The sequence below is a fragment of the Lepisosteus platostomus genome, chromosome 13, assembly GCF_059453375.1.
Source record: "Lepisosteus platostomus isolate fLepPlt1 chromosome 13, fLepPlt1.hap1, whole genome shotgun sequence".
NCBI classification, from domain to species: domain Eukaryota; kingdom Metazoa; phylum Chordata; class Actinopteri; order Semionotiformes; family Lepisosteidae; genus Lepisosteus; species Lepisosteus platostomus.
Genome location: NC_142623.1, coordinates 13,622,271 through 13,648,839, shown reverse-complemented (window position 1 = coordinate 13,648,839; position 26,569 = coordinate 13,622,271). Strand labels below are relative to the sequence as shown.

Sequence of the window (26,569 nt, the reverse complement as noted above, 5' to 3'; positions counted from 1 at the left end):
CAGGGGGGTGTGGCGGCCTGCACCTGTCAATCAAGGGGCCCTGTAGGCGTCGATTGGCGAAGACAGCGCCTGTGACGTCAGCGAGGCTACATAAGAGCGCCCTGCTCAGCCTACCAGCGTACTCGTAAGAGGTGACAACAGCTGGGCCACAGGCGAGCTGACAGCGCGCACCCGAGCCCAGCACTCCCTGAGCCACACGGCACGTCCGCCGCCCGCCAGAGAGTCAGAATGGAGATGACCTGCGACGCGAAGAGGATCGTGGCCGTGTCCCTGGGCAAGCTCTACAGCTCCCGCAGTCAGCGTGGCGGCTGCCGCCTGCACCGCAGCCTGCTGCTGTCCCTGGTCGTGCGCTCCGCCCGGGAGATCTACCACGCCTGCAGCGCGCAGGCCGCCGCGGCCGTCCCGGGGCAGGAGCGCATGGACACGGGTAGCCCGCCCGCCGGGGCCCCGGCGCCCCCCGGCCGGCCGCTGGCGCCAAGGCTGGAGAACACCAGCGCGGCGCAGGGCGGGGAGCCCCGGGCTCCGTACGGCAGCGACGGCCCGTCAGACAAGGAGAACTGCAGCCCCGCCGGCCAGCGCCGGCTGGCGCGGAAGCGCCCGGGAACGACCGCCGCCGAGCCCGAGTTCCTGCCCAGCAAGAGGGCGCGGATGGAGGCGGCCGGCGAAGAGCAGCCGCCCAGCCGGCTCGCTGCGCTCCGGTGCCACCGCGCCGGAGAGACCCTGAGCGCCATGCCGCTGTCCCGGGCCATCGTGGCCTTCTGAGCGCCCACGGAGGACACGGACACGGACATGGACACTGACCGACACGCCGGCGAGGCGACAAGCGCCGACCGGCAGGCTCCGAGGGGGCCGCGGACGGGGGCTGACGGACCGAATGTCGGCCCTTCGCGGGCTGATTCCGCCCGGGACTGACCCAGCGGGTCCGAACCTGCCGCGCTCTCTCCGGCAGCTGTGTGCGGGGAGGGGATCCCGCAGAAAATCGGCTCTGGACAACTTCCGGACACGGAGGAGAGTTGCCAGCGAGAGGGACTGTTGGAACACTGTGTTTGAAGGGAGCGAGTCTGGCGATGAGCGCGCGGGGAGGGCAGTGCGTCATCAGTCATGGGACTCGCGCCGCAGCGGCATTCCAAGCCGGTCGCGTGACTCGGGAAGTCGCACGCGGCTTGAGGCGGTTCCGTCCGACTGACAGCTGGAGCGCGGGAGATGGATCTCGCTGTAACCGCTCAAAGCGCTTGACTGTGAGCACTGGGGGTATGGGGACCCCCTCAGTCACGCGTGGAATGCGTGTACACTGTCGCGGTCGTGTACCGTATTGGTCTGTATACAGTCCTGCATCAGCGCGCCCACCGGAGCTGTGGGGACACTTGAAGAGTAGAGGGTGGGGTGGGGGTTCTCCACTCGTGAAAGTGACCTGACTTCATCCTGGGGGGGATGTGATAGGGCTGTAAGACTCAAGAGACGCCTTGAGGCGTTGTGTGTGTGTGTAGGGGAGGGGTTGATTATTTTAACTTGTGTGAAATCCAAGCTGCTTCTGTGTGTACAGAGTTATTGGCTCATAACTCAGTGTGTACATATGTCCTTAAGTTATTAATAAAATATCTGAATCAAAACAACGCCTTCTTGTCCCGTCTTCACTGCGAGCAGAGCATGTGCCTGTGGTAAACATGTTGACACGTTCGAGATCAGGAAGTGGTTTGCTAAACTCCTGTACTGTGCTTTTACCCTGATCTCACTGGGCTTTACTGTACTGCACTGTGCTTTTACCCTGATCTCACTGGGCTTTACTGCCCTGGACTGTGCGTTCGTGAAGCTGTGTCAGTGGGATGCTGTACCAGCTGTTCCTGTGTGGGTCAGTGTCCCAGGGGGCATGTAGTATAAGTAAAAATAATGCAGAAGGAGACACCCTCTCAAGGGAAATGACTCGTCTCCACCCAGCAGCCTCCAGAGTTTGCTCTGGTCTCTTGTCACCTTGTGTGGAGTCTGGGGGAGCAGAGAACAGTCACTGTACCACATTGTAACTAAGTCATTGTGTATGAGTGTCTGTGGGAGTCCCTGTGAACCGGTGTGTGCCACAGTGTAGCTGTGAGTCATTGTGTATGAGTGTGTGCCAGCGCAAGTCACTGTGAACTGGTGTGTGCCACAGTGTAGCTGTGAGTCATTGTGTATGAGTGTGTGCCAGCGCAAGTCACTGTGAACTGGTGTGTGCCACAGTGTAGCTGTGAGTCATTGTTTATGAGTGTGTGCCAGCACAAGTCACTGTGAACTGGTGTTGTGCCACAGTGTAGCTGTGAGTCATTGTGAACCGGTGTAGCAGTGTAAATCGGTGTAATCAGTGAGTCAGCCGTACTAGTGTGAGTTATTGTGAAAGTGTGTACCAGTGTGTGTCTTTGTGTAACAGTGTGGTTCAGTGTGAGTGGGGCTAGCCACCCACACTGCTGGTGTCTGGGAGTCCAGGAAACAGGAAGTGTGGTGGGCGGGAGGAATGTGGGACAGGAAGCAGGAGGCGTGGTGGGCGGGAGGAATGTGGGGACAGGAAGCGTATCTCCTCAACAGGGGGAGGAGGAGGGACAGGCAGGCAGCTAACAGCTGGGCCCCTCTGGGCAGGAGAGCTGAGGTGAGCTTGCCGTTCAGCACAGGAAGAGAAGGGAGACACAGACAGACAGGAGTGTGCATTCTCTCTGATTTTATTCAGGTTCATTAGGAAGATTCTGTTTGGAATTACAAAATGCACTGGTAGAAAGAGCAGAGAGAGGTCTCATAGCCAGAGTAGGGAACAGCTCTGTGGAGGGTCTGTTCTGAAATCGTTTTTTAGCGTTTGACATTGTGTCTCATCTCACCCAGTTCAGTAACAGCTCTGAATATAAACAAACAAACTTTCCATTAATTAATTCATTTACCAAAGTTTTTTTTTCTGTTTTTCTGTTTGTTTTTAAAAATAGAAGAGAAAAAGAAACACATTGCTTTAAAAACATCTATCGCTATATATATATACTTGTCCTGAAGATGACATTATAACCCATATTGTAGCATGCACATTGCACATGCAGTTTTGTAAGTAAATACTTTTTTTTCTTTTTGTCATTTAGTTTTAATTCTTTTTTTTTTTAATTCCATAGCGGCTCCTACATTTGTAATTAATGAATTGATTAATTTTTCGTCAGTGGATGTGAGAATGTTGATGCAGTCTGGGAATGCAGTGAAACAGACAGACGTGACCTCGTGACCCCGAGCTCTGTGACATCACCAGCCCCACACACATGCGCGCTCACGCACACACCTGCGCGGACACACTCTCCCTCTTTCACTCCCCTGTTCCTGGAGGTCCGAGCTGCTCTCCCCTTCTTCAGGCCTTCAGGGTGTGGGGGGTCTCTGTACTCCGTTGCCTGTGAGCATCTGGGGGTCGGGAGTTAGTGTGGCTCAAGAAGTGGGGTGTGGAGAAACAGTAGTCTTTGCCCCTCGAATTCGGGGACCCTGCGAGCCCCACGCACAGGATACGGGTCGAGGGAGCTGGTGCAGAGGTCAGAGGTCAGAGTGCAATGCTCCGCTGTTCCTGTCTCAGTTGCCGCCCTTATATCCCCCACTCCTGGGCTTAACACAGCACTCGCTCACGTCCTGCCTTAACCCGGGGCCAAACACAGCGCCCCCTGGTGCCTGTGCCTCTAATGGCACCTGCAGGCACGCCGGGGAGGGGGGTTGGTGGGCTCTGATGGACGCAGGTGGAGGAATCGGGTCCCCTGGGCGTTCCCCCCAGACAGGAGGTGATGACACTGGATGACAACGTCTTTCCAGATTGTGTCGCGTGTGCCCAACGATATCCCGAGCTCCAGCGACTTTCCTTATCCATGACAGGCCTCAGACAGGTGGCAGCTGAGAGGCGGCTCGTAACCCCTGACCTCTGTGTGTCTGAGAGAGTGTCCCTCCTCACTGAACCGGTAACTCCCGACTGACAGCTGAGGGGTCCTGACAAGGCCAGTGACTCATGTACAAACCTGGAACCTGAAGGAGCCCAGGCTGTTTGTTCTGGTCAGAGTTTGAGTGTGTGATATAAGAAAACTACAGTGCTGTCAGATGGGGATTTTTTGATTAGTATTTAGATAGTGATTTTATTCCTATCCTTATTCTTCTAATGTCAGACAGACATTTATTATGGTCTGATTCTCTAATGCCCTATCACCCCTCAGGTGGCATTATGACTGTGTCAATCATACTGTAAAAGATTGATAGAGCTCAGTGTGACAGTATCAATCTTTTACTGTCAGTGTGATACAGTGTCAGTCTGTCAGTGTGATAGAGTTCAGTATTACACAGTGTTAGTGTCAGTCTGTCAGTGTGATAGAGTTTAGTGTCACACAGTGTTAGTGTCAGTCCTTGTGATAGAGTTCAGTATGACAGTGTCAGTCTGTGAGTGTGATAGAGTCAGTATGATAGAGTTCACACAGAGTGCCCCAGTGGCCGTGTGAGACGGGGCACTGGGAGAGTGAGACTGGGCAGTACAGGAGGAGAGGGACTTCTGGAGAGAGTGAGAGTTTCACACGCTTGGAGAGAGAGAGACAGTGCTATAGCCAATGTGCTCTGTTCTGGGGTGACAGTGCTGTCTTCAGGGGCCTCAGATCAGCCCTTTAACCCTCTTAAAGAGTAACTCTGATGGCTGTTATTAATTAGGGACGGAGTGAGGACTAACAGCAGGGCTTGTGTGGCAGTTAGCATGCAGCTTCACTTTCAGGGTTAGCGTCACAGCTCAGGGTAGTGTTTTCTGAAGAGGTAGACAGGTTTTAGGCAGATGATGAGTGGTGCTTCCACACTAAAGAGAGGAAGGTGGCAGTTGCGATAGAGAGGTGGGCGCATACAGGTATGATAGGGTCAGAGAAGTGAGCAGGAGGCACACAGTGCTGGTAGAGATAGACAGGTGTGTTTGAGGTGCACAGTTAGGTGGAGACTGACTGGCAAGGTAGTTAGAGGTGTCCATGATACACAGGTGTGTCAAAGACAGACAGGGAGAGAGAGAGGTGTGACAGAGACAGACAGGTTTGACAGACAGGTAGAGACAGACAGGTATGACAGAGGCAGACAGGTGTGACAGACAGGTAGAGAGAGACAGGTGTGTCAGAAACAGACAGGTGTTACAGACAGATAGGTGTGACAGAGACAGATAGGGGAAGTAGAGACAGACAGACAGAGCTCACACACAAGCAAAGAGACACAGACAGACGGCAGAGACAGACAGGTGTAACAAAGGCAGACAGGTGTAACTGAGACAGATAGGGGTAGCAGAGACAGACAGGTATGACAGAGACAGATAGGGGAAGTAGAGACAGACAGGTGTGACAGACAGTATGTAACTGGAGTGGGGAACCTCAACACTCATCCCTGAGGGCAAAAAAGCTGTTAATGACATTGCGAATTATTCGCTTCACTCTGTACTGCATGTGATTCCTCACAGCAGACTGAGACTCATGAAAAGGTAGCTACACTCACTGGCCACTAGGGGGCAGCACCCAGATACCCATCGGAGCTGCAGGTAGCTAATTGCTCAGGCCCGCTCTCTGCCTTGTGGGACACCTGTACCTGGGCTGGGTCAGTTCCGCTTCCAGCGGTCACTCACTGAGACTGCGGACCGGATCAGAACTCTCTCGAGACCAGCGGTCCCCAGAACGGACCTAAGGGCCGCATCCCAGCAGGGTTTTTGAGAATCAGGCCCAGAGCCAGTGAGTGAAGAGCCCTTCAGCTGCGTGCAACTCTACTCTTGAGCAGGTCGGCCACTCACTGGCCCTCAGTGCAGCTCCCCTCCTGTGGTCACTGGAGGGATAACGGGCGGAGAGTGGGATTGTGGATGCACTGCTTCCCTGGCTGAGACAGAGTGATAGTGTGGCGTGATGGAGCACAGAGACGAGGCAGCAGACAGAATGGAACAGCACAGACACAGCGCTTGTTTCTGGAGGTTTATGGGTGACGTATACAGGACGCACAGGAGACAGACAGGATGTTACAGAGCAGGAGACGGTGGAGGCCACAAGTGGCTCAGCGCAGCCCCCTGCCTCACAGAGCCACACCCAGCACCCCCCCCTCCTCCCCCGGGGACCCCAACCCACTGGCTGTTTCACTGTAACTGAGACCGAGAGACGGAGAGAGGGAGGAGAGATAGAGGGAAGAGGAGGGAGAGAGGAGTGAAGGGAGTGAGAGAGAGAGGAGGGAGAGAGAGAAAGGAATGATGTGGAGGGACAGAGGGAGGAGTCGGAGAGAGTGATGAGAGAGAGAGAAAGCAGAGAGGAGGGAGAAAGAGACACAGAGAGAGGGAGGAGGGAGAGGAGGAAGAGATGGAGGAGAGAGAGAGGAGGGACAGACAGAAAGGGTCCTGGTAGTTTCTCTGCACAGCAACAGGCTGACACACAGGCTCTCTCTCCACACACACACACACACACACACACACACACACACACACTGCCTGTTCCACTGGCTCCCAGCCCCTGACCCCCCGGGCTGCAGTGATTCCAGAGAGAGTGGGAGAGCAGCACCCTTACAGCGCAGAAAGGAACTTCAGAAAACAGGCTGGCAGTTCTGGAAAATCAGACAGGCTTGTGTTGCATTTTCATGCTAATGAATTTCAGAATAATAATACTATAAAAATACTTGGTAATGAATGTACACGTTCTGTATCATCTTATTAGGTTCGCTGCTCAGTGGCAGAAGATTTGGCAACTGGATCCCCTTTCTGCCATTTTGGCTCCAGCTGCTCCTCTGTTGTAATACTTTAGAATCCCTCTCTCTGAGCCAAAATGGCATCAGTCGCTGACATGTCCCCTCTCAATTCCATACACTGGTGACTACTGAGCAGTCTGTAGGACGTTCCTCTTAGTGGGAGATCCCATCTCTCCAGCTGTGCTCCCCCAGGGACTCAGTGTCCCATCCTGCCCCTGTACTGTGACCTGTGTCCTGTCACACAGGAGATGGACAGGAAGATGACACCCCCCTAGCCCCTAAAAGTTAAGCTCTCCCAGTCCTCCTCAGAAAGTGAAATGCATAACCAGGACAGTACCAATTCACCCTGTGAGTGTTGGGGTGGGGGGTGGGGGGTGGTGTCAGGGGTGTGAGAGGGTCAGTCAGAGTTAGGGAGGTGAGGAGCTAGAGGTGATATAACATATACTCTCATACCCTCTTTTCTCTCTGTCTCCTGTCTGTTTTTTATCTTGTGTTTGTTTTAAGAAGTCAAGAGCCCTGAGTGTCTCCACCAGTCCTGAAGTTCTCGGGCTGTCCTGCTTTCTTGTGGACTGAACCAGCCAATAGATTGACCAAACAACAGATTAACCAGACAACAGGGTAACCAGCCAACAGACTGACCAGACAACAGATTAACCAGACAACAGGTTAACCAGTCAACAGATTAACCAGACAAGCAGATTAACCAGACAACAGGTTAACCAGACAACAGTTTAACCAGCCAACAGATTGACCATACAACAGGTTAACCAGCCAACAGATTGACCAGGCAATCAGGTTAACCAGACAAAACAACCAGATTAACCATGTGTGGTTAAGCAGACAGTGGGTTCCACCTGATGATCAGGTTAACCAGACAGCAGGTTAACCAGATGACAGTTTAGCCAGCCATCAGGTTCGCAGACCTCCTCAGCACTTCCCTCAGTTTGACAAGGCGCTGTCTCGAAGAACCGGCTGACGCAGTGTTTGCTTCATGAACACTGCCGCAGGGTCGGGAGGCTGCACACAGCGCAGTCCAGCTGTGAACAGATGTGGTCCGACACAGAGGGGAGGGCAACAGCTGGCTGGCGGGGCACAGCACCCCCCTGATAACGGCAATGTGAGCCCAGCGCACAGGCCAGCCACGCCCCCCGGGGCAGGCCAGCGGGAGGGATGGGGAAGTGTGGCGCCAGATGGCAGTGTGCGTTTCTGGCCTTTGCCACACTGGAGCTCCAGGGAGACAGCGGTCCCACAATGCCCCTGTCACAACCCAAGGCCAGGGCTCATTCAGCCGGAACCTGGCCCGACCGTACCCGACCCCCAGGACCGGCACACCATTCTTGACAGAATCCCCCTCAGTGGCAACACACAGACACAGAGACAACTCGAAGAAGAACAAGACAAACCGTGAAATGTATCTACACAGGTTCATGCTCTCATCGTTATTCCTGCTGGTGTTAACGGATTCTCTCTCTCCACCCCCTCTCTCTTTGCAGGAAGCCCATGAAAAACTGGAAGCACAGGTTGTTCTGGATGTCCGATTCACACCCCCTGGCCCACAGCGCTGTGTCTGGGTGTTTGGCTTTGGGGTTAGTCAGCCCCTCAAGCTCTGCTCTCAGGGCCTGAGCGCTGGGCTGCTCTAGGTGCTGTGGACAGCAGTCACTCACTGTCTCTCACAAAGCAGGCTGCAGTCTGCAGAGCCCCTCAGTCCAGTCTGTCCTCAGTCTCTCCTCAGTTCAGTCCGTTCTCAGTCTGTCCTCTCTCCAGTCTCCCCTCAGTCTCTCCTCAGTTCAGTCCGTTCTCAGTCTGTCCTCTCTCCAGTCTCCCCTCAGTCTCTCCTCAGTTCAGTCCGTTCTCAGTCTGTCCTCTATCCAGTCTCCCCTCAGTCTCTCCTCAGTTCAGTCTGTTCTCAGTCTGTCCTCTATCCAGTCTCCCCTCAGTCTCTCCTCAGTCCAGTCTGTCCTCAGTCTCTCCTCAGTTCAGTCCATTCTCAGTCTGTCCTCTCTCCAGTCTCCCCTCAGTCTCTCCTCAGTTCAGTCTGTTCTCAGTCTGTCCTCTATCCAGTCTCCCCTCAGTCTCTCCTCAGTTCAGTCTGTTCTCAGTCTGTCCTCTATCCAGTCTCCCCTCAGTCTCTCCTCAGTTCAGTCTGTTCTCAGTCTGTCCTCTATCCAGTCTCCCCTCAGTCTCTCCTCAGTCCAGTCTGTCCTCAGTCTCTCCTCAGTTCAGTCCGTTCTCAGTCTGTCCTCTCTCCAGTCTCCCCTCAGTCTCTCCTCAGTTCAGTCCGTTCTCAGTCTGTCCTCTATCCAGTCTCCCCTCAGTCTCTCCTCAGTTCAGTCTGTTCTCAGTCTGTCCTCTCTCCAGTCTCCCCTCAGTCTCTCCTCAGTTCAGTCCGTTCTCAGTCTGTCCTCTATCCAGTCTCCCCTCAGTCTCTCCTCAGTTCAGTCTGTTCTCAGTCTGTCCTCAGTCTGTTCTAATATTGAAGGGTTTAAAACTGAGGCTCAGTATTAAGGGGTTTAATACTGAAGAGGTTTATTACTGAGGGGTTCAATATTGAAGAGATTACTGAGGGGTTCAATATTGAATAGGTTTAATTCTGAGGGGTTCAATATTGAAGAGGTTTAATTCTGAGGGGTTCAATATTGAAGAGGTTTATTACTGAGGGGGTTTGACTTTCAGGGCTTTCCTGCCAGCAGCTGTAGAGGCCAGAGATGTGGCAGCTCGAGGCCCTGTTTCACCCCCATGACCCACAGCGAGAGAGGGGAGCCGCGAGAGAGAACTCCAGCAGACCCACCCGTCGACGCCCGCCCACCCCCCCAGCCCCCCAGCCGGCCCGGACCTTGTGTCCCGTCCTCATGCAGGAACCCACTGGGATTCGACTCTGGGAAGTCCCAAGCAGCCTGAACAGTAGCAACAGAATAACAAAGCAAGCAAATGTTTGGAGGAGGAGGAGGAGGAGGAGGAGGAGGAGGGAGCCCTGAAGAAGACGGTGCCCTGGCCGCCGGCGCGGGGGTCATCCTCGGTGCCCGCGCTCACACTGTGGCCCTTGTCCTCCCAGGTGGACGCAGATGATAAAACTCATCGATATAGGCCAGCGTGGCCACTCTGGTCCCGGTCGCCGCAGCTGGGCTCCTGGGGGGCGGAGTGCCCCCCTCTCTTCTCCTCTTCGTCTGGTTCCGTGCAGCGACCCCCCCGGCCCTCCCCTACCCCCCCCCAAACCCACTCTGAGCAGCAGAAGAAAGAAACATGCCTGGTCGGCCCGCCCCCCTCCTGTCCACTTCCTGTCCGCCGGAGCGGGCGGCGCGGGCGACGGCGGACGTCCCCCCCGGGAGTCTGTGGCGTGGCGGGCCGCTAGCACCAGTCGTCCTCGTCCGTCTCGCTGCAGGGTTCGTGCAGACCCTTCCGGGGGGCCCCCCGCGGCGGGGGCTTGTGGGGCGTCCCGTGGTGCGGCGAGGGCGAGGAGGACCGGTATCCGTTGGGCAGCCGGCGGGGGGCGCAGTGCCGCGGCGGGGGGGAGCAGGCGGAGGCCGGCCGGCCTGGGGGGCCGCGGCGGTGAGTCCTGGGCGAGCGGGGGTGGGGGTTGCCCCCCGGGGTCCCCGGCTCGTAGGAGGGGGGGTCGTAATCGTAGTCCTGGTGGTAGAAGCAGCCGTCGTCCTCCAGCCCGTCCGGCGAGCCGGACCAGCGCGCGTGCCGGGGCCCGCGGGGCGAGCCGCCGGGGCGCTCGGGGCGCTCGGGGGGCTCGTGCCCCGGCGGGGAGAAGCGCCGGGACGCCGGGGTGGGGACCCGGCCGGAGTGGGGGTGCGGGGGCCCCAACGGGGGGGTGCCCACGGCCTTACGGACCACGGGGGAGTAGGTGACGTGGGGGCGGGGGGTGGCGGGGGTCTGGGGGAGCTGCCTGCGGCCGCGACGGGGGGTGCTGGTGCCCGAGGTCGAAGGGACGGGGCTCCCACTCACCGAACTACTGCCCTACATGAAAACCAAACAGAGCAAATCAAAGAAGGACAACACCATTAACGAGGAAGGGAGGCCGGCCGGCACGCAGAGCCCAGGAGGAACAGACAGCAAACACAGCGACAGGCACAGACAGGAGAGACAGAGAAGTGAAGAGAGATTGATGAGTCTCGCTGTCCAGCGGGCTGGCTCACACGCACGCGCACACACACACACGCGCGCACACACGGACACGCGCACACACACACACGGACACACACACACACGGACACGCGCACACACACACACACACGGACACGCGCACACACACACACACACACACACGGACACGCGCACACACACACACACTCCAGCTGTCTCCCAGCTCTGTCCAGCCAGACACTGCCAGTCTGTGGCTGAGTGACGGCTCCACTCCCACATCACTGAGAGCCTCCTTCAGTCCAGTCTGTCCTCAGTGTCCCCTCTGTCCTCAGTCTGTCTTCAGTCTCTCCTCTGTCCTCAGTCTGTCTTCAGTCTCTCCTCAGTCCAGTCTGTCTTCAGTCTCTCCTCAGTCCAGTCTGTCTTCAGTCTCCAATCTGTCCTCAGTCTGTTTTCAGTCTCTCCTTCAGTCCAGTCTGTCCTCAGTCTCCCCTCTGTCCTCAGTCTGTCTTCAGTCTCTCCTCAGTCCAGTCTGTCTTCAGTCTCCAATCTGTCCTCAGTCTGTTTTCAGTATCTCCTCAGTCCAGTCTGTCCTCAGTCTCCCCTCTGTCCTCAGTCTGTCTTCAGTCTCTCCTCAGTCCAGTCTGTCTTCAGTCTCCAATCTGTCCTCAGTCTGTTTTCAGTCTCTCCTTCAGTCCAGTCTGTCCTCAGTCTCCCCTCTGTCCTCAGTCTGTCTTCAGTCTCTCCTCAGTCCAGTCTGTCTTCAGTCTCCAATCTGTCCTCAGTCTGTTTTCAGTCTCTCCTCAGTCCAGTCTGTCTTCAGTCTCCCCTCTGTCCTCAGTCTGTCTGTTGTCAGTCTGTTCTCAGTCCAGTCTGTCCTCAGTCCAGTCTGTCCTCAGTCTGTCTTCAGTCTCTCGTCAGTCCAGTCTGTCCTCAGTCTCTCCTCTGTCCTCAGTCTGTCGTCAGTCCAGTCTGTCCTCAGTCCTCAGTCTCTCCTCAGTCCAGTCTGTCTTCAGTCTCCCCTCTGTCCTCAGTCTCTCCTCTGTCTTCAGTCTCCAGTCTGTCTGTCCTCACTGCTCATTGACAGACTGGAGTCAGGACTCTAGTTAATACGGAAGGGCTTTAACACTGGGTGAGTCCAGAGCAGCTGGAGCCTGAGCTGGGCCACAGGATCACTGTGTGGATCGCTGCCGCAGGCGGACAGTGTCTTTGCGGCCCAGAACACTGGGATCTGCACCTGGCCATGCTGGGAGTCCACCACACACACTGTATATACAACTATGCAAATATATATACACTTCAGCCCTGCACATGTTTATATGTATGTTTTCTTCTGGCAAAATAAGAAACCGCTGATAAAGTGAAGAAGCAGCTATCATACAACTAAGCAGAAGTGCAGCTGCAATAATGGGCATGCAAGCACAGGCCCTAGCCCAGCTCAGTCTGAGACCGCCCCCTAGTGTCCTTATCCTGTCAGACAGCCTGGTCACTCCTACTGGACCAGCGTAGGAGGCAGAGGGACTGGCCCCTTCCTCCAAAACTCACGACCTAACTGAACTGTGAACCCCACTGCTCTCACAGCAGAGTGAGCACCCCCTGCAGGAGGGACACAGCTCTCACTGACAGCACTGCAGGCCCACAGCAGAGTGAGCGCCCCCTGCAGGAGGGGCACAGCTCTCACTGACAGCACTGCAGGCTCACAGCAGAGTGAGCGCCCCCTGCAGGAGGGACACAGCTCTCACTGACAGCACTGCAGGCTCACAGCAGAGTGAGCGCCCCCTGCAGGGCTGACACAGTTCTCACTGACAGCACTGCAGGCCCACAGCAGAGTGAGCTCCCCCTGCAGGAGGGACACAGCTCTCACTGACAGCACTGCAGGCCCACAACAGAGTGAGCGCCCCCTGCAGGAGGGACACAGCTCTCACTGACAGCACTGCAGGCCCACAGCAGAGTGAGCGCCCCCTGCAGGGCTGACACAGTTCTCACTGACAGCACTGCAGGCTCACAGTAGAGTGAGCGCCCCCTGCAGGAGGGACACAGCTCTCACTGACAGCACTGCAGGCTCACAGCAGAGTGAGCGCCCCCTGCAGGAGGGACACAGCTCTCACTGACAGCACTGCAGGCTCACAGCAGAGTGAGCGCCCCCTGCAGGAGGGGCACAGCTCTCACTGACAGCATTGCATCTACCCAAAATCAGTGGTGCTGCCTGCTGCTCAATGAAATCCACTAATACCCTAAGCCAGATCTCCAAACACCCCCTGGCACTGTTTGATCCACCTGAAGCCCCCATAAAGGGTACCAGTGTGTGAGTATGCCAGTGCTAGTGTACTGCTGTGCCTTGTGTGCCAGTGTACCAGTGTGCCAATGTCCCATGTGCATGTGTAATAATGTCCTGACCCTGGTATACCAGTGTGCAAGTGCCAGTGTGCCAGGGTACCGTGGGCCAGTGTACCAGAACTAGTGAGCCAGTGTGCCAGTGTCCCTGTGACCGGTGTGCCAGTGCTAGTGTCCCCATGTCCTCGTGACCGTGGGCCAGTGTCCCCGTGTCCCCACGGCCCCGTGCCTGGAGGGAAGGGCCCACCTGTCTGTGTGGCCGGCAGTCCCGGCCCTCGCTGGGCGAGCGCGACCAGCGCCGGTCCCGTGTCCTGTGGCCGTGCTCGGGCCGCTCGGGGCCGCAGCGCTCCTCCTCCAGCGAGCCGTGGTGGTGGTGGTGGTGGTGGTGGTGCCGGCGGTCCTTGGGCCGGCCGCGCTCCCGCTCGCGCTCGCGCTCCCGCTCCTTCTCCTTGGGCGGCAGGTCGCCGGACTGCGTCGTGGTGCTGAGGTCCGTGCCGAGCCCTGCCGGGTCAGAACGGGTCACGGCTGGCTCGGCACCCCGCACGCACCCTCCCCGACCCAATTCCAGCTCCGAGCCAGCTCCCTAACTTTCCACACCTCCGCTCCCCAATCCCACCCCTGGAGCCCGACAACAGATCCGGTAGCATCCTGCTCCTCCGTCATGCATGTTTTCCCTAAAATAAGATTAGCTTTTCCTTAATCCAGCTGCCTGCCGCTCCTCGATCACGGTTTCCCCAGTGAAACTCCTGTTTTTCACCTACCCAGTCCGTCCCACTGGCCAGTCCCAGCTCCCTTTCCCAGCACGCGCCTGGCCCAGCTCCCTTTCCCAGCACGCGCCAGTCCCAGCTCCCTTTCCCAGCACGCGCCTGGCCCAGCTCCCTTTCCCAGCACGCGCCAGTCCCAGCTCCCTTTCCCAGCACGCGCCTGGCCCAGCTCCCTTTCCCAGCACGCGCCAGTCCCAGCTCCCTTTCCCAGCACGCGCCAGTCCCAGCTCTCTTTCCCAGCACGCGCCTGGCCCAGCTCCCTTTCCCAGCACGCGCCTGGCCCAGCTCCCTTTCCCAGCACGCCTCTGTCCCAGCTCCCTTTCCCAGCACGCCTCTGTCCCAGCTCCCTTTCCCAGCACGCGCCAGTCCCAGCTCCCTTTCCCAGCACGCGCCTGGCCCAGCTCCCTTTCCCAGCACGCGCCAGTCCCAGCTCCCTTTCCCAGCACACGCCAGTCCCAGCTCCCTTTCCCAGCACACGCCAGTCCCAGCTCCCTTTCCCAGCACGCGCCAGTCCCAGCTCCCTTTCCCAGCACGCGCCTGGCCCAGCTCCCTTTCCCAGCACGCGCCAGTCCCAGCTCCCTTTCCCAGCATGCCTCTGTCCCAGCTCCCTTTCCCAGCACGCGCCAGTCCCAGCTCCCTTTCCCAGCACGCGCCTGGCCCAGCTCCCTTTCCCAGCACGCGCCTGGCCCAGCTCCCTTTCCCAGCACGCCCCTGTCCCAGCTCCCTTTCCCAGCACGCGCCAGTCCCAGCTCCCTTTCCCAGCACGCCTCTGTCCCAGCTCCCTTTCCCAGCACGCGCCTGGCCCAGCTCCCTTTCCCAGCACGCGCCAGTCCCAGCTCCCTTTCCCAGCACGCCTCTGTCCCAGCTCCCTTTCCCAGCACGCGCCAGTCCCAGCTCCCTTTCCCAGCACGCGCCAGTCCCAGCTCCCTTTCCCAGCACACGCCAGTCCCAGCTCCCTTTCCCAGCATGCCTCTGTCCCAGCTCCCTTTCCCAGCACGCGCCTGGCCCAGCTCCCTTTCCCAGCTGTCCTCCTGACCTGTGTCGGCGTCCGTGTAGCGGCTCAGCGACCTCTCGGAGGCGCGGTGGCTGCGCTCCCTGCGCCGGTGCCCGTGCCGCTGGCTCTCCTCGGGGATGACGCGCTCCAGGGAGTAGTCGTCCAGCCGCAGGCCCCGCGAGCGCCCGTGGCCCAGCGAGGACGCCGACCGCTTCATGGGGCTGGCGTCGGCGATGGTCTGCGGGACAGAGCGAGGCGGGGGTCTGTCTCCGTCGGGCCGGGGCGATGCGGGACCCGAGAGACGGTCAGACCGGGAGGGGGACCCTGGCGCCCCCTCCCCTGCTCTCTCACATTGCCCCCAAAGGGCTGATCGCAGGCCATGCCCCAGCATGCACCCCTGTCTTACCTGTGCTGCCTGCTCTGCCCGGGCGCCCCTGTACCCCCCCCAGAGCCCCAAGCACCCCCCCAGTCTGCAGGATGAGGGGGCCCCCTGGTGGTGAGAAAGGAGCACTGCGCCTGCCATGCAGAGCCAGCACATGGTCCTGACAGTCTGGCGCAGGGGCAGGAGAGGGGGTGTCTAACAGAATGATGGAAAGGGGCTTCTGACAAGGAGGAGCTGTCCTGGGGCCTCTCTGGGATCTGGCGGGACGTCCGGATGACCCCTGACACACATCTGTATTCCTGCCTCTGTGGGGACCCAGGTCTCTACTCACCCGAACCAGTGTGCATGCGTGTCCATTTAAAGATCCCCCACACTGTACCCGAGGGGCCACTTTCTCAAACTGACCCCACACTCACACACGCCCATGCACACACACACACTCACGCACACACATTGAGGCAAGCACAGACAGGAAAGGACGAGCAGAGTGGACAGACAGAGTGGACGAGCAGAGTGGACAGACAGAGAGAGGACAGGGGTGGACGAGGAGAGGGGACAGACAGAGAGAGGACAAGGTTGGACGAGCAGAGAGGACAGACAGAGAGAGGACATGCACAGACATGCAGAGTGAACAGAGAGAGAGGACAGGGGTTGACGAGCAGAGTGAACAGAGAGAGAGGACATGGTTGGAGGAGCAGAGTGGACGAGCAGAGTGGACAGACAGAGAGAGGACAGGGGTGGACGAGCAGAGGGGACAGACAGAGAGAGGACAGGGGTGGACGAGCAGAGGGGACGGACAGAGAGAGGACAGGGGTAGACGAGCAGAGTGGACAGAGAGAGAGGACAAGGGTGGACGAACAGAGTGGACAGACAGAGATGGGAAATACATGCAGAGCGCTGACAGCGAGAGAAGGCTGAAGGAAATGAAGGAGGAAGGGAAGAGCGAGACAGGGTACATACACTGAGGTTATTCCCGCGTGGTCTGCCTTTCCTCCGCTGGCAAGAGTCAGACACCAGGTTCACACACACGAAGTCACAGGACACGGAGAGAGACGGGAGAGAGAGACAAGGGAGAGAGAGACAAGGGAGAGAGACAGGGGATAGAGAGACAGGGGGAGACAGGGAGGGAGACGGGAGGGAGACGGGAGAGAGACAGGGAGAGAGAGACAGGGGAGAGACGGGAGAGAGAGACAGGGGAGAGACGGGAGAGAGAGACAGGAGGGAGACGGGAGAGAGACAGGGAGAGAGAGACAGGAGAGAGAGACAAGGGAGAAAGAGACACGGGCGAAACAGGGAGAGAGAGACGGGGAGAGAGACGGGAGAGAAAGACAAGGGAGAGAGACAGGGGAGAGAGAGACAGGGAGAGAGACGGGAGGGAGACGGGAGAGAGACAGGGGAGAGACGGGAGAGAGAGAGACAGGAGAAAGAGACAGGAGAGAGACAGGAGAGAGAGACGGGAGAGAAAGACAGGGGAGAGATGTGAGAGAGAGACAGGAGAGAGAGACGGGGAAACAGGGAGAGAGATGGGAGGGAGACGGGAGGGAGACGGGAGAGAGAGACGGGAGAGAGAGACACGAGAGAGACAGGAGGGAGAGACGGGAGAGAGAGACAGGAGAGAGAGACAGGAGAGAGAGACGAGGGAGAGAGAGACAGGGAGAGAGAGACAGGGAGACAGGGAGAAAGACGGGAGAGAGAGACGGGAGAGAGACGGGAGGGAGACGGGAGAGAGAGACGGGAGAGAGAGAGACAGGAGAGAGACGGGGAGAGAGACGGGGGAGAGAGACGGGGGAGAGAGACAGGGGAGAGAGAGACAGGGAGAGACAGGGGGAGAGAGAGACGGGGGAGAGAGATGGGGGGATGGACAGGTGGAGAAAGATAGAGGGAGAGGGAAGAGAGAGGGCAGATGGTTGGAAGTGATATAGAAGGAGAGGTTAAAAGGGGCAGAGACAGGAGAAGTGGGGAGGAAAGAGGGAAGGGAGGAGTAGAGGAGAAAAACAATAAAAAACAAACAAAATAGAGACAGAAGAAAGAAGGAAGAGAAGAGCAGAGAAGAGACCCCAGTTAGACACTAAGCAGCAGAGTGACAGACAGAACAGAGCTCAGAGCTACACACTTACCAGCAGGTGTGGACACAGTGGGGACAGGGGCACCTGGCCCAGGCCACAGATCACAGAGCAAGACCACACAGGCTGTGGCACAGAGCACAGGGAGGAACGACACACTGAGACACTGAGCAACACTCACACTGCACCCACAGGCACACACAAACACACACTGCACACAAACACTCACACTGCACCCACAGGCACACACACTGCACACACACTGCACACATAAACACTCACACTGCACACACACTGCACACACTGCACACACTGCACACATAAATACTCACACTGCACCCACAGGCACACACACTGCACACACTGCACACACTTTACACATAAATACTCACACTGCACCCACAGGCACACACACTGCACACACTGCACACACACTGCACACAAACACTCACACTGCACCCACAGGCACACACACAAACACACACTGCACACACACTGCACACATAAACACTCACACTGCACACACTGCACACACACTGCACACACTGCACACATAAATACTCACACTGCACCCACAGGCACACACACTGCACACACTGCACACATAAATACTCACACTGCACCCACAGGCACACACACTGCACACACTGCACACACACCGCACACATAAACACTCACACTGCACCCACAGGCACACACACTGCACACAAACACTCACACTGCACCCACAGGCACACACACAAACACACACTGCACACATAAACACTCACACTGCACCCACAGGCACACACACTGCACACACACTGCACACACACTGCACACATAAACATTCACACTGCACCCACAGGCACACACACAAACACACACACACACTGCACACATAAACACTCACACCGCACACACAGGCACACACACAAACACACACTGCACACACACTGCACACATAAACACTCACACTGCACCCACAGGCACACACACTGCACACATAAACATTCACACTGCACCCACAGGCACACACACAAACACACAATGCACACATAAACACTCACACTGCAAATACAGTCACACCGCACACATAAACACTCACACTGCACACACAAACACACTGCATACACAAACAGTTACACTGCATACGCACACTGCACCCACAGGCACACACTGCACAAATAAAGACTCACGCTGCACCCACAGACACAAACAAACACATGAATACATTGCATACACAAACAGTCACACTGCACACATAAACACTCAGGCTGCACACACTGCACCCACATAAAAATGTCACATATACAGTCACACAGCACATACAAACACACACTGCACACACAACACATTGCACAAACACACACTGCACACACACTCACACTGCACAAACAGACACACATAAACACATAAACACTCACTGCACACTTAAACACCCACATTGCACACACAAACGCACACTGCACACTCACACTGCACACACTGCACCCACAAACACACACTCACACTGCACACAAAAATACTAACACTGAACCCACAAATATTCACACTGCACACACTTACTAAATACACCCACAAACACCCGCACTACACGCACTAACATACACAATGCACAAACTCACGAGGCTCACATACTTACATATACACACAAAAACTCTGCTTGAACACACACTCCTGCAGGCACCTTTCACTCACTTGCACATTCATTCATTCCCCTTTCTGTGCACACTCACTCACACCCCTGTCTGTGCACATACTCACACACTCACTCACACCCCTGTCTGTGCACATACTCACACCCCTGTGTGTGCACACACTCACACACTCACTCACTCTCCTGTCTGTGCACAAACTCACGCACTCACTCACACCCCTGTCTGTGCACATACTCACACACTCACTCACTCCCCTGTCTGTGCACACACTCACACACTCACTCCCCTGTCTGTGCACATACTGACACACTCACTCACTCCCCTGTGTGTGCACAAACTCACGCACTCACACCCCTGTCTGTGCACATACTGACACACTCACTCACTCCCCTGTGTGTGCACAAACTCACGCACTCACTCACACCCCTGTCTGTGCACATACTGACACACTCACGCACTCCCCTGTGTGTGCACAAACTCACGCACTCACTCACACCCCTGTCTGTGCACATACTGACACACTCACTCACTCCCCTGTGTGTGCACAAACTCACGCACTCACTCACACCCCTGTCTGTGCACATACTGACACACTCACGCACTCCCCTGTGTGTGCACAAACTCACGCACTCACTCACACCCCTGTCTGTGCACATACTGACACACTCACTCACTCCCCTGTGTGTGCACAAACTCACGCACTCACTCACACCCCTGTCTGTGCACATACTGACACACTCACTCACTCCCCTGTGTGTGCACAAACTCACGCACTCACACCCCTGTCTGTGCACGCACTCACACACTCACTCACTCCCCTGTCTCTGCACACACTCACACACTCACTCACTCCCCTGTCTGTGCATACACTCACGCACTCACTCACTCCCCTGTCTGTGCATACACTCACACACTCACTCACTCCCCTGTCTGTGCACACACTCACTCACTCACTCCCCTGTCTGTGCACATACTCACACATTCACTCACTCCCCTGTCTGTGCACACACACACTCACACACTCACTCACTCCCCTGTCTGTGCACATACTCACACACTCACTCACTCCCCTGTCTGTGCACACACTCACGCACTCACTCACTCCCCTGTCTGTGCACACACACACTCACACACTCACTCACTCCCCTGTCTGTGCACATACTCACACATTCACTCATTCCCCTGTCTGTGCACACACTCACACACTCACTCACTCCCCTGTCTGTGCACATACTCACACACTCACTCACTCCCCTGTCTGTGCACACACTCACGCACTCACTCACTCCCCTGTCTGTGCACACACACACTCACACACTCACTCACTCCCCTGTCTGTGCACATACTCACACATTCACTCATTCCCCTGTCTGTGCATACACTCACACACTCACTCACTCCCCTGTCTGTGCATACACTCACACACTCACTCACTCCACTGTCTGTGCACATACTCACACATTCACTCATTCCCCTGTCTGTGCACACACTCACACACTCACTCTCTCCTTGTCTCTGCACATACTCACACACTTACTCATTCCCCTGTCTGTGTGCAAACTCACACACTCTCTTACTCCCCTGTCTGTGCACACACTCACACACTCACTCGCCTGTCTGTGCTCACTCACACACTTGTAAGGTCACGTGACCTCTGCTGCGACAGGTACTAATTTCTGGGGCCAGAGCAGCAGATGGAAACCAGGTGTGTGAGGTAAGAGCAGGACAGGAGGTAAGAGCAGGAGGTACTCACACACTCACTCACTCCCCTGTCTGTGCACATACTCACACACTCACTCCCCTGTCTGTGCACACACTCACACACTCACTCACTCCCCTGTCTGTGCACATACTCACACATTCACTCATTCCCCTGTCTGTGCATACACTCACACACTCACTCACTCCCCTGTCTGTGCATACACTCACACACTCACTCACTCCCCTGTCTGTGCACATACTCACACATTCACTCATTCCCCTGTCTGTGCACACACTCACACACTCACTCTCTCCTTGTCTGTGCACATACTCACACACTTACTCATTCCCCTGTCTGTGTGCAAACTCACACACTCTCTTACTCCCCTGTCTGTGCACACACTCACACACTCACTCGCCTGTCTGTGCACACTCACACACTTGTAAGGTCACGTGACCTCTGCTGCGACAGGTACTAATTTCTGGGGCCAGAGCAGCGGATGGAAACCAGGTGTGTGAGGTAAGAGCAGGACAGCTTGAAACAAAGACCTTCACCTGTGAGGAGCCAAGCTAGGGGCGCAGAGGAGCTCAGGAGGAGAGGAGGAGAGGGGAGAGAGGAGGGGAAAGAGGAGAGTAGAGAGAAGAGGAGCGGGGAGGAGAGGAGAAAAAGGAGGAGAGGAGAGAGTAAAGAGGAAAAGAGAGAGGAGAGAGGGGAGGAGAGGAGAGGGGAGAAAGGAGGAGGGGACGGAGAAGAGAAGGGAGGAGAGAGAGGAGGAGACAGGAGGAGAGGAGAGGGGAGGGGAGAGAGCAGGAGAGGGGAGGGGAGGAGAGGAGGAGAGGGGAGGGGAGGAGAGGAGAGGAGAGGAGAGAGCTTCCACATGTTGTGTAGGTGCACGGTTCGAGGGGTGCACTGGCGCCCACTGGAGGGTGAGAGAGAGAGCGCGCTCGAGCGATGGCCATGGGTGAACAACAGCTATAACACACAGGCGATGAGATCCTGAGGTCGATGAGGAGGAGGAAGAGGAAGAGCTCTGCCGCAGACAGAAGGGCTATCCGGTCTGCCTTCAGCACACCTGAGCACCTCGGGGCGTCCCGGTAACGCGAAGGGGGGACCCCGGGGGGGGGGGGGGGGGGGGAAGCTGGACACAGACCGATAGGGAGAAGTTCCTGGGGTGGGACAGAGGGACAGGGGTTCGAGGAACGGACTTGGAGAACAAACCTGGGGTGGCCTCTGAACCCCGATACGGGGCGGCCCTCTCTCCATCTCCACTGCGCGACCCGGACCTTCTGAAGGGCAGATCGGATAGCGCGAGCTGGGGAGGAGGAGGAGGAGGAGGAGGAGGGATGCGGGTGCGAGAGGATGAAGGTGCTCACTTGGTTGTCTGCAGGAAGTCGCGGCATGGAAGCTGCCCTCCCGTGCCCTTCCACTGGGGGGCGGCGCTCAGTGTCGGAGAGCACGTCGCGCCCCATCTGCCTCATCTCTACCGACTGCAAAACACAGGGAGATCAGCGTCACCACCTCCGGGGTACACACTGACGCAGCACCCCGACACACGGGGGCGGGCTCCGGCAACGTCTCCGCTGTCGCCCCTGGGCTGTGGGCTCGAGCACTGCTGGGGGGAACCCTGTAATGGACCGGCGCCCCCTCCTGGGGGAGGTCTCTAGGCTTGGGCACGAACGTCCGCAGGCCACCTGAACTAACGAGTAGATTCCTGCAGAGCCTTAAATCCCAGGACCACCAGACGCAGAGGCGACAGAAAGTGATTTGGGGTATCTTTCAGTAGCATGGATCAGCTCTCATCATGGAGAGTGTCTGTGGATCAGTACTGGGGTATCACTGGGGACAGAGTGTCTGTGGATCAGTACTGGGGTATCACTGGGGACAGAGTGTGTCTGTGGATCAGTATCGGGGTATCACTGGAGACAGAGTGTGTCTGTGAATCAGTACTGGGGTATCAGTGGGGACAGAATGTCTGTGGATCAGGACTGGGTGTCACTAGGGACAGAGTGTCTTTGGATCAGCATTGGGGTGTCACTGAGGACAGAGTGTCTGTGGATCAGTACTGGGCTATCACTGGGGACAGAGTGTGTCTGTGGATCAGTACTGGGTGTCACTGGGGACAGAGTGTCTGTGGATCAGTATTGGGGTGCCACTGAGGACAGAGTGTCTGTGGATCAGTACTGGGGTATCACTGGGGACAGAGTGTGTCTGTGGATCAGTACTGGGTGTCACTGGGGACAGAGTGTCTGTGGATCAGTACTGTGGTATCACTGGGGACAGAGTGTGTCTGTGGATCAGTACTGGGATATCACTGGGGACAGAGTGTGTCTGTGGATCAGTATCTGGGGTATCAGTGGGGACAGAGTGTCTGTGGATCAGTACTGGGATATCACTGGAGACAGAGTGTGTCTGTGGGGTGTCTGTGGATCAGTTTTGGGGTGTCTTTAAGTCCGTGGTGGTGCAGATGTTACGAGCTGCAGGTGGGGCAGCAGTAGAGCCTTGGGGGGCCTTCTTTGCGATTCTGCTTGTAGCTTGTTCTCGGGGTGCCAATGGCGCCACCCAGCTGCTGACAACAGAGGAGCACCCCTGTTCTGAGAGAGGGCAGCCAGGGGGCTCTGGTTTTCCGAGAGAGAGCTGCGCTGGGGGGGCTACCTCCTGGACGTGCCTGTGTTGGCGGGCATGGGGCTGGGCCGGGGGAGCCCCAGCAGGGGGCGAGGAGTGGCCATGGAGTGACATGAGCTGAGGGGACAGTGGACTGGGCCCCGACTCCGAGAGTGAGCGAGTGTGAGAGTGAGAGTGAGAGTGACAGACAGAGAGAGAGACAGAGTGACGGTGAGGGTGGTGTATGGAATCCCACCGGAGTGGGTGGGGGGTGGGGAAACGGAGGGACAGGCGGCCCCTTTTCCCTGGGGGGAGGGAGCTCGGCTCTGCCGACGTCTGCCTGTGGATGGGGATGAAGCGGGGAACCAGACAGATGGAGGCGAGCAGCTCGATTCGCGGCAGGCCTGAGCGCCCCTCAGCAAAGCCCTGTCCCCCCTCCCCAGGAGAGGATTAGCGGAAGGTCTGTGTGAGTGTTTTAACAGCTCCCGTGGCCCTCTGAGCGGACGCGCCTACAGCCGTCCGTGGCTCTACCTGCGGGTTGTGCCGGCTGTTGTGCACGTCGTCGGGATGAGGCCTCTCCGGGCTCCAGCTTCCTGCCTTCTGGAACATTTCTTGCGCCCTGGCTGTCACCCACGACTGGCTCTCCGTCATCCCCCCTTGCTGGGGGCTGTGGACAAAGGGGTTGGGGGAAAGAGAAGGGGGTTAGACGGAGCCTGCACTGTCCTGCAGGGTGGCGCCACTCTCCACTGCTCCCCAGGGCAGGGATGGGGGCACTGCTGGCACTTGTCCTGAACCTGGGCCCTGTTTTTAAACTCTCGCGGCACACGCAGGCTCACACGCAAACACACGTCTGCACTCCACAGAAAAGACTGCAAAGCAGTTCCTTTTCGTTCCCCCATTCCCGTTGTCCAGAGGCCGAGTGAGAAGACGGTGGGTTCAGGCAAGATGGCGACTCTCGTCCGAACTACATTTCCCACAAAGCTCTGGAAGGACCTGCCTTCCTTCGTCACATGATTTCAAACCAGGAAGTGGAGGTTTGCAGGGTCTGGTCTGTTCCGAGAATGGGGTTTGTCTGGCTGCGGTGCAGGTGAGCAGCATGGCTGACCAGCTATTGACAGAGCAGACTGTTCGTGACGAGCGCGTCTGTCATCGTACCCTGCAGCAGCTGGGGGGGCTGTGTTAAGGCCCCTTTTGCTTTCTAAAGCACACCAGCTATGAAGCTGAAACACCGGGGTGGGTGTGTGTGAACCCCCAAACTCGAACCCCTCTCGAGTATGTCTGGGGGAGCCTCCAAGCGCAGCAGGCAGCTTGCCCTGAGCACCTCGCCTCTGGGTGAGCGGGATCCCAGCGGTAGCAGCTCCCCGCCTGCCGCACTCGCAGGACGGGGGGGGGACAGGAATCTAGGGGTGTAACCCCTGCATCTTGGCCAAAATTTCCCATTGGCCCTTACCAATCATGGCCTCCTAATAATCCCCATGTCTGAACTGGCTTCATTACTCTGCTCTCCTCCCCACTGAGAGCTATGTGTGGTGAGGACACTGGTGCACTATGGCTGCTGTCACATCATCCAGGTGGGGCTGCACATTGATGGTGGTAGAGGGAGTCCCCATTACCTGTAAAGCACTTTCAGTGGAGTGTCCAGAAAAGCGCTATATAAGTGTAAGTAATTATTATTATTATTATTATTATTATTATTATTATTATCTCCCGGGAGCTGGACTGTTGTACAGCTTCATGTCAAGAAGGAGGCTGCTGTCTCAGCTCCACGAAGCTGGCCTTCCCACCGCCAGCACGAGCAATTAAACCCTCGGCACCTGCGCCCTTCTTTCATTCCCTGGAAAGAAGCTGCTGCGGCAGAAAACTGGACAGGAGGGCCGGGGCAGCACCCCGAGATCGGAACCTGGGCACCCGGGACACAGACGGGAGAAGGCTACTTACAGGTTGCCGGAGGGGTCTTGCTGTGGTTCTGGCAGACTGTTGACTCCCTGCCCAGCGTCCTGGGGTGGGGAAGGGGGCTCCATGCGCTGAAACATTAATGGCGTTCGATTCTGTGTGAGATACAACATGGCCTACAGCTGGTATCAGACAGACTTATGGGAAATGGAGTCACAACATCCAGAGTGCAAATGGGGGCTCCGCCGGCTGCGGGGCGACCGCGGGGCCGGCCGGGAGGCACTGTGGGAACTGGGGGTCCTGCGGCGTCTGGGGTCCGCATGCAGTCCTCGCGGCCGCGCCGTCTGGAGTCCGGAAGGGGGGGTGCCCGCTGCCCCCCGAGCAGTGCACGGACAGGAGTAACCAATTGGGTGCTGGGGTGAGGGCAGCGGTGTGGCGGGTCTGGATTCACGCTTCACTCAGGTTTGGGAGTGTGGGGATCCGTGGAGGAGGAGGTGGGGGGGGATACTGGCGTTCCCGGGAATGTGTGCGGGCTGTCACCTACACACCCTGCCCCGAAACAGCTCCTACCACACTGCTGGGCTGGCCCGGATCCTCAGCCAGGAGCTGCTCCTGGAGCAGGGCAGGGCAGGATCACAGGCCCGTGCCAGGCAGAGCTGCGACCACAGTGGGCCAGAACTGAGCCTGCAGCGACCCGCCCTTGCAGAAATATCAGGGAGACCAGACCCTGGCTCAGTTACCAGTCCTGCTGTGCTGAACCGCAGGTGGTGCGGCCCCCCCCCCCGAGCCTGGCAGCCCCCCTGGGGGAATCAGGACCTGCCACTGCCCGCCCCTTCACCCCACTGTGCCGAAATTGTGCCCCGGCAGGGCAAACCCAAGCACACCTGCTGACCCAGACCTCTAGCAGCAAAGTGGTTAAACCAGGAGAAGAAAAATCAAAGAAAGGAGAAAAAAGAATCTGGGACACGCCGGGAAGAGCCGGGAAAGGGCAGCACTGCCCCCTACTGGACAGGCTGAGCGATGGGGTGGGGGAGCCCAATGGAAGGAGAGCTGCACAGTCCTGGAGGGGAGAGGCGCAGCATGGAGTGACCCCTATCTTAGCCGATCCCCATGCCGTTACGGAGCCCCTCATGTCCTGTCCGATCCTGATCCGTGACCCGTTCTGGGATGCCTCAGCATCTGCAAAATCGGCGTCCTGTCTTCTCGCTCATCTTCTCTCTACTTCCTGTTCGGCTGCAGCTCACAGCAGGACAGGAAAGACTTGCCCTGCGTATCCCAGCGGCCCTCTGAGGGACAGGTGAGACAGGTGGGGGCAGAGATGGGGGGGAGGAACAGGTAGAGGCCAGAGCCTCTGGAGGTGGGCTCCCACGCCGAGGTCAGAGGTCAGAGGTCAGAGGTCAGAGGTCAGAGGCCATTG

General features: G+C 57.4%; 2 protein-coding genes across 5 annotated transcripts in view; one reads left to right on the top strand and one right to left on the bottom strand.

The window, feature by feature from the left end:
- Nucleotides 1-100: 100 nt before the first annotated feature.
- On the top strand, nucleotides 101-1,613 carry LOC148649974 (immediate early response gene 2 protein-like). The gene has a single exon (XM_088603260.1). The coding sequence runs from the start codon at nucleotides 229-231 to the stop codon at nucleotides 760-762; it is 534 nt and encodes a 177-aa protein (XP_088459386.1). The 5' UTR covers nucleotides 101-228; the 3' UTR covers nucleotides 763-1,613.
- A 1,055-nt stretch (nucleotides 1,614-2,668) lies between these two features.
- The window catches only part of LOC148649971 (voltage-dependent P/Q-type calcium channel subunit alpha-1A-like), a 126,634-nt gene continuing 102,733 nt past the window's right edge, over nucleotides 2,669-26,569 (bottom strand). For 2 of the 4 annotated variants that reach the window (XM_088603245.1, XM_088603244.1), the window contains exons 42-47: nucleotides 25,198-25,307; nucleotides 23,791-23,926; nucleotides 22,032-22,145; nucleotides 14,914-15,109; nucleotides 13,361-13,614; nucleotides 2,669-10,656 (exon numbers count right to left, since the gene is read on the bottom strand). In XM_088603245.1, coding sequence (XP_088459371.1) covers nucleotides 10,042-10,656; nucleotides 13,361-13,614; nucleotides 14,914-15,109; nucleotides 22,032-22,145; nucleotides 23,791-23,926; nucleotides 25,198-25,307 — 1,425 coding nt within the window. In that variant the 3' untranslated portion in view covers nucleotides 2,669-10,041. The remainder of the gene's footprint in view (nucleotides 10,657-13,360; nucleotides 13,615-14,913; nucleotides 15,110-22,031; nucleotides 22,146-23,790; nucleotides 23,927-25,197; nucleotides 25,308-26,569) is intronic. The other 2 variants (XM_088603246.1, XM_088603247.1) reach the window with 2 other exon arrangements.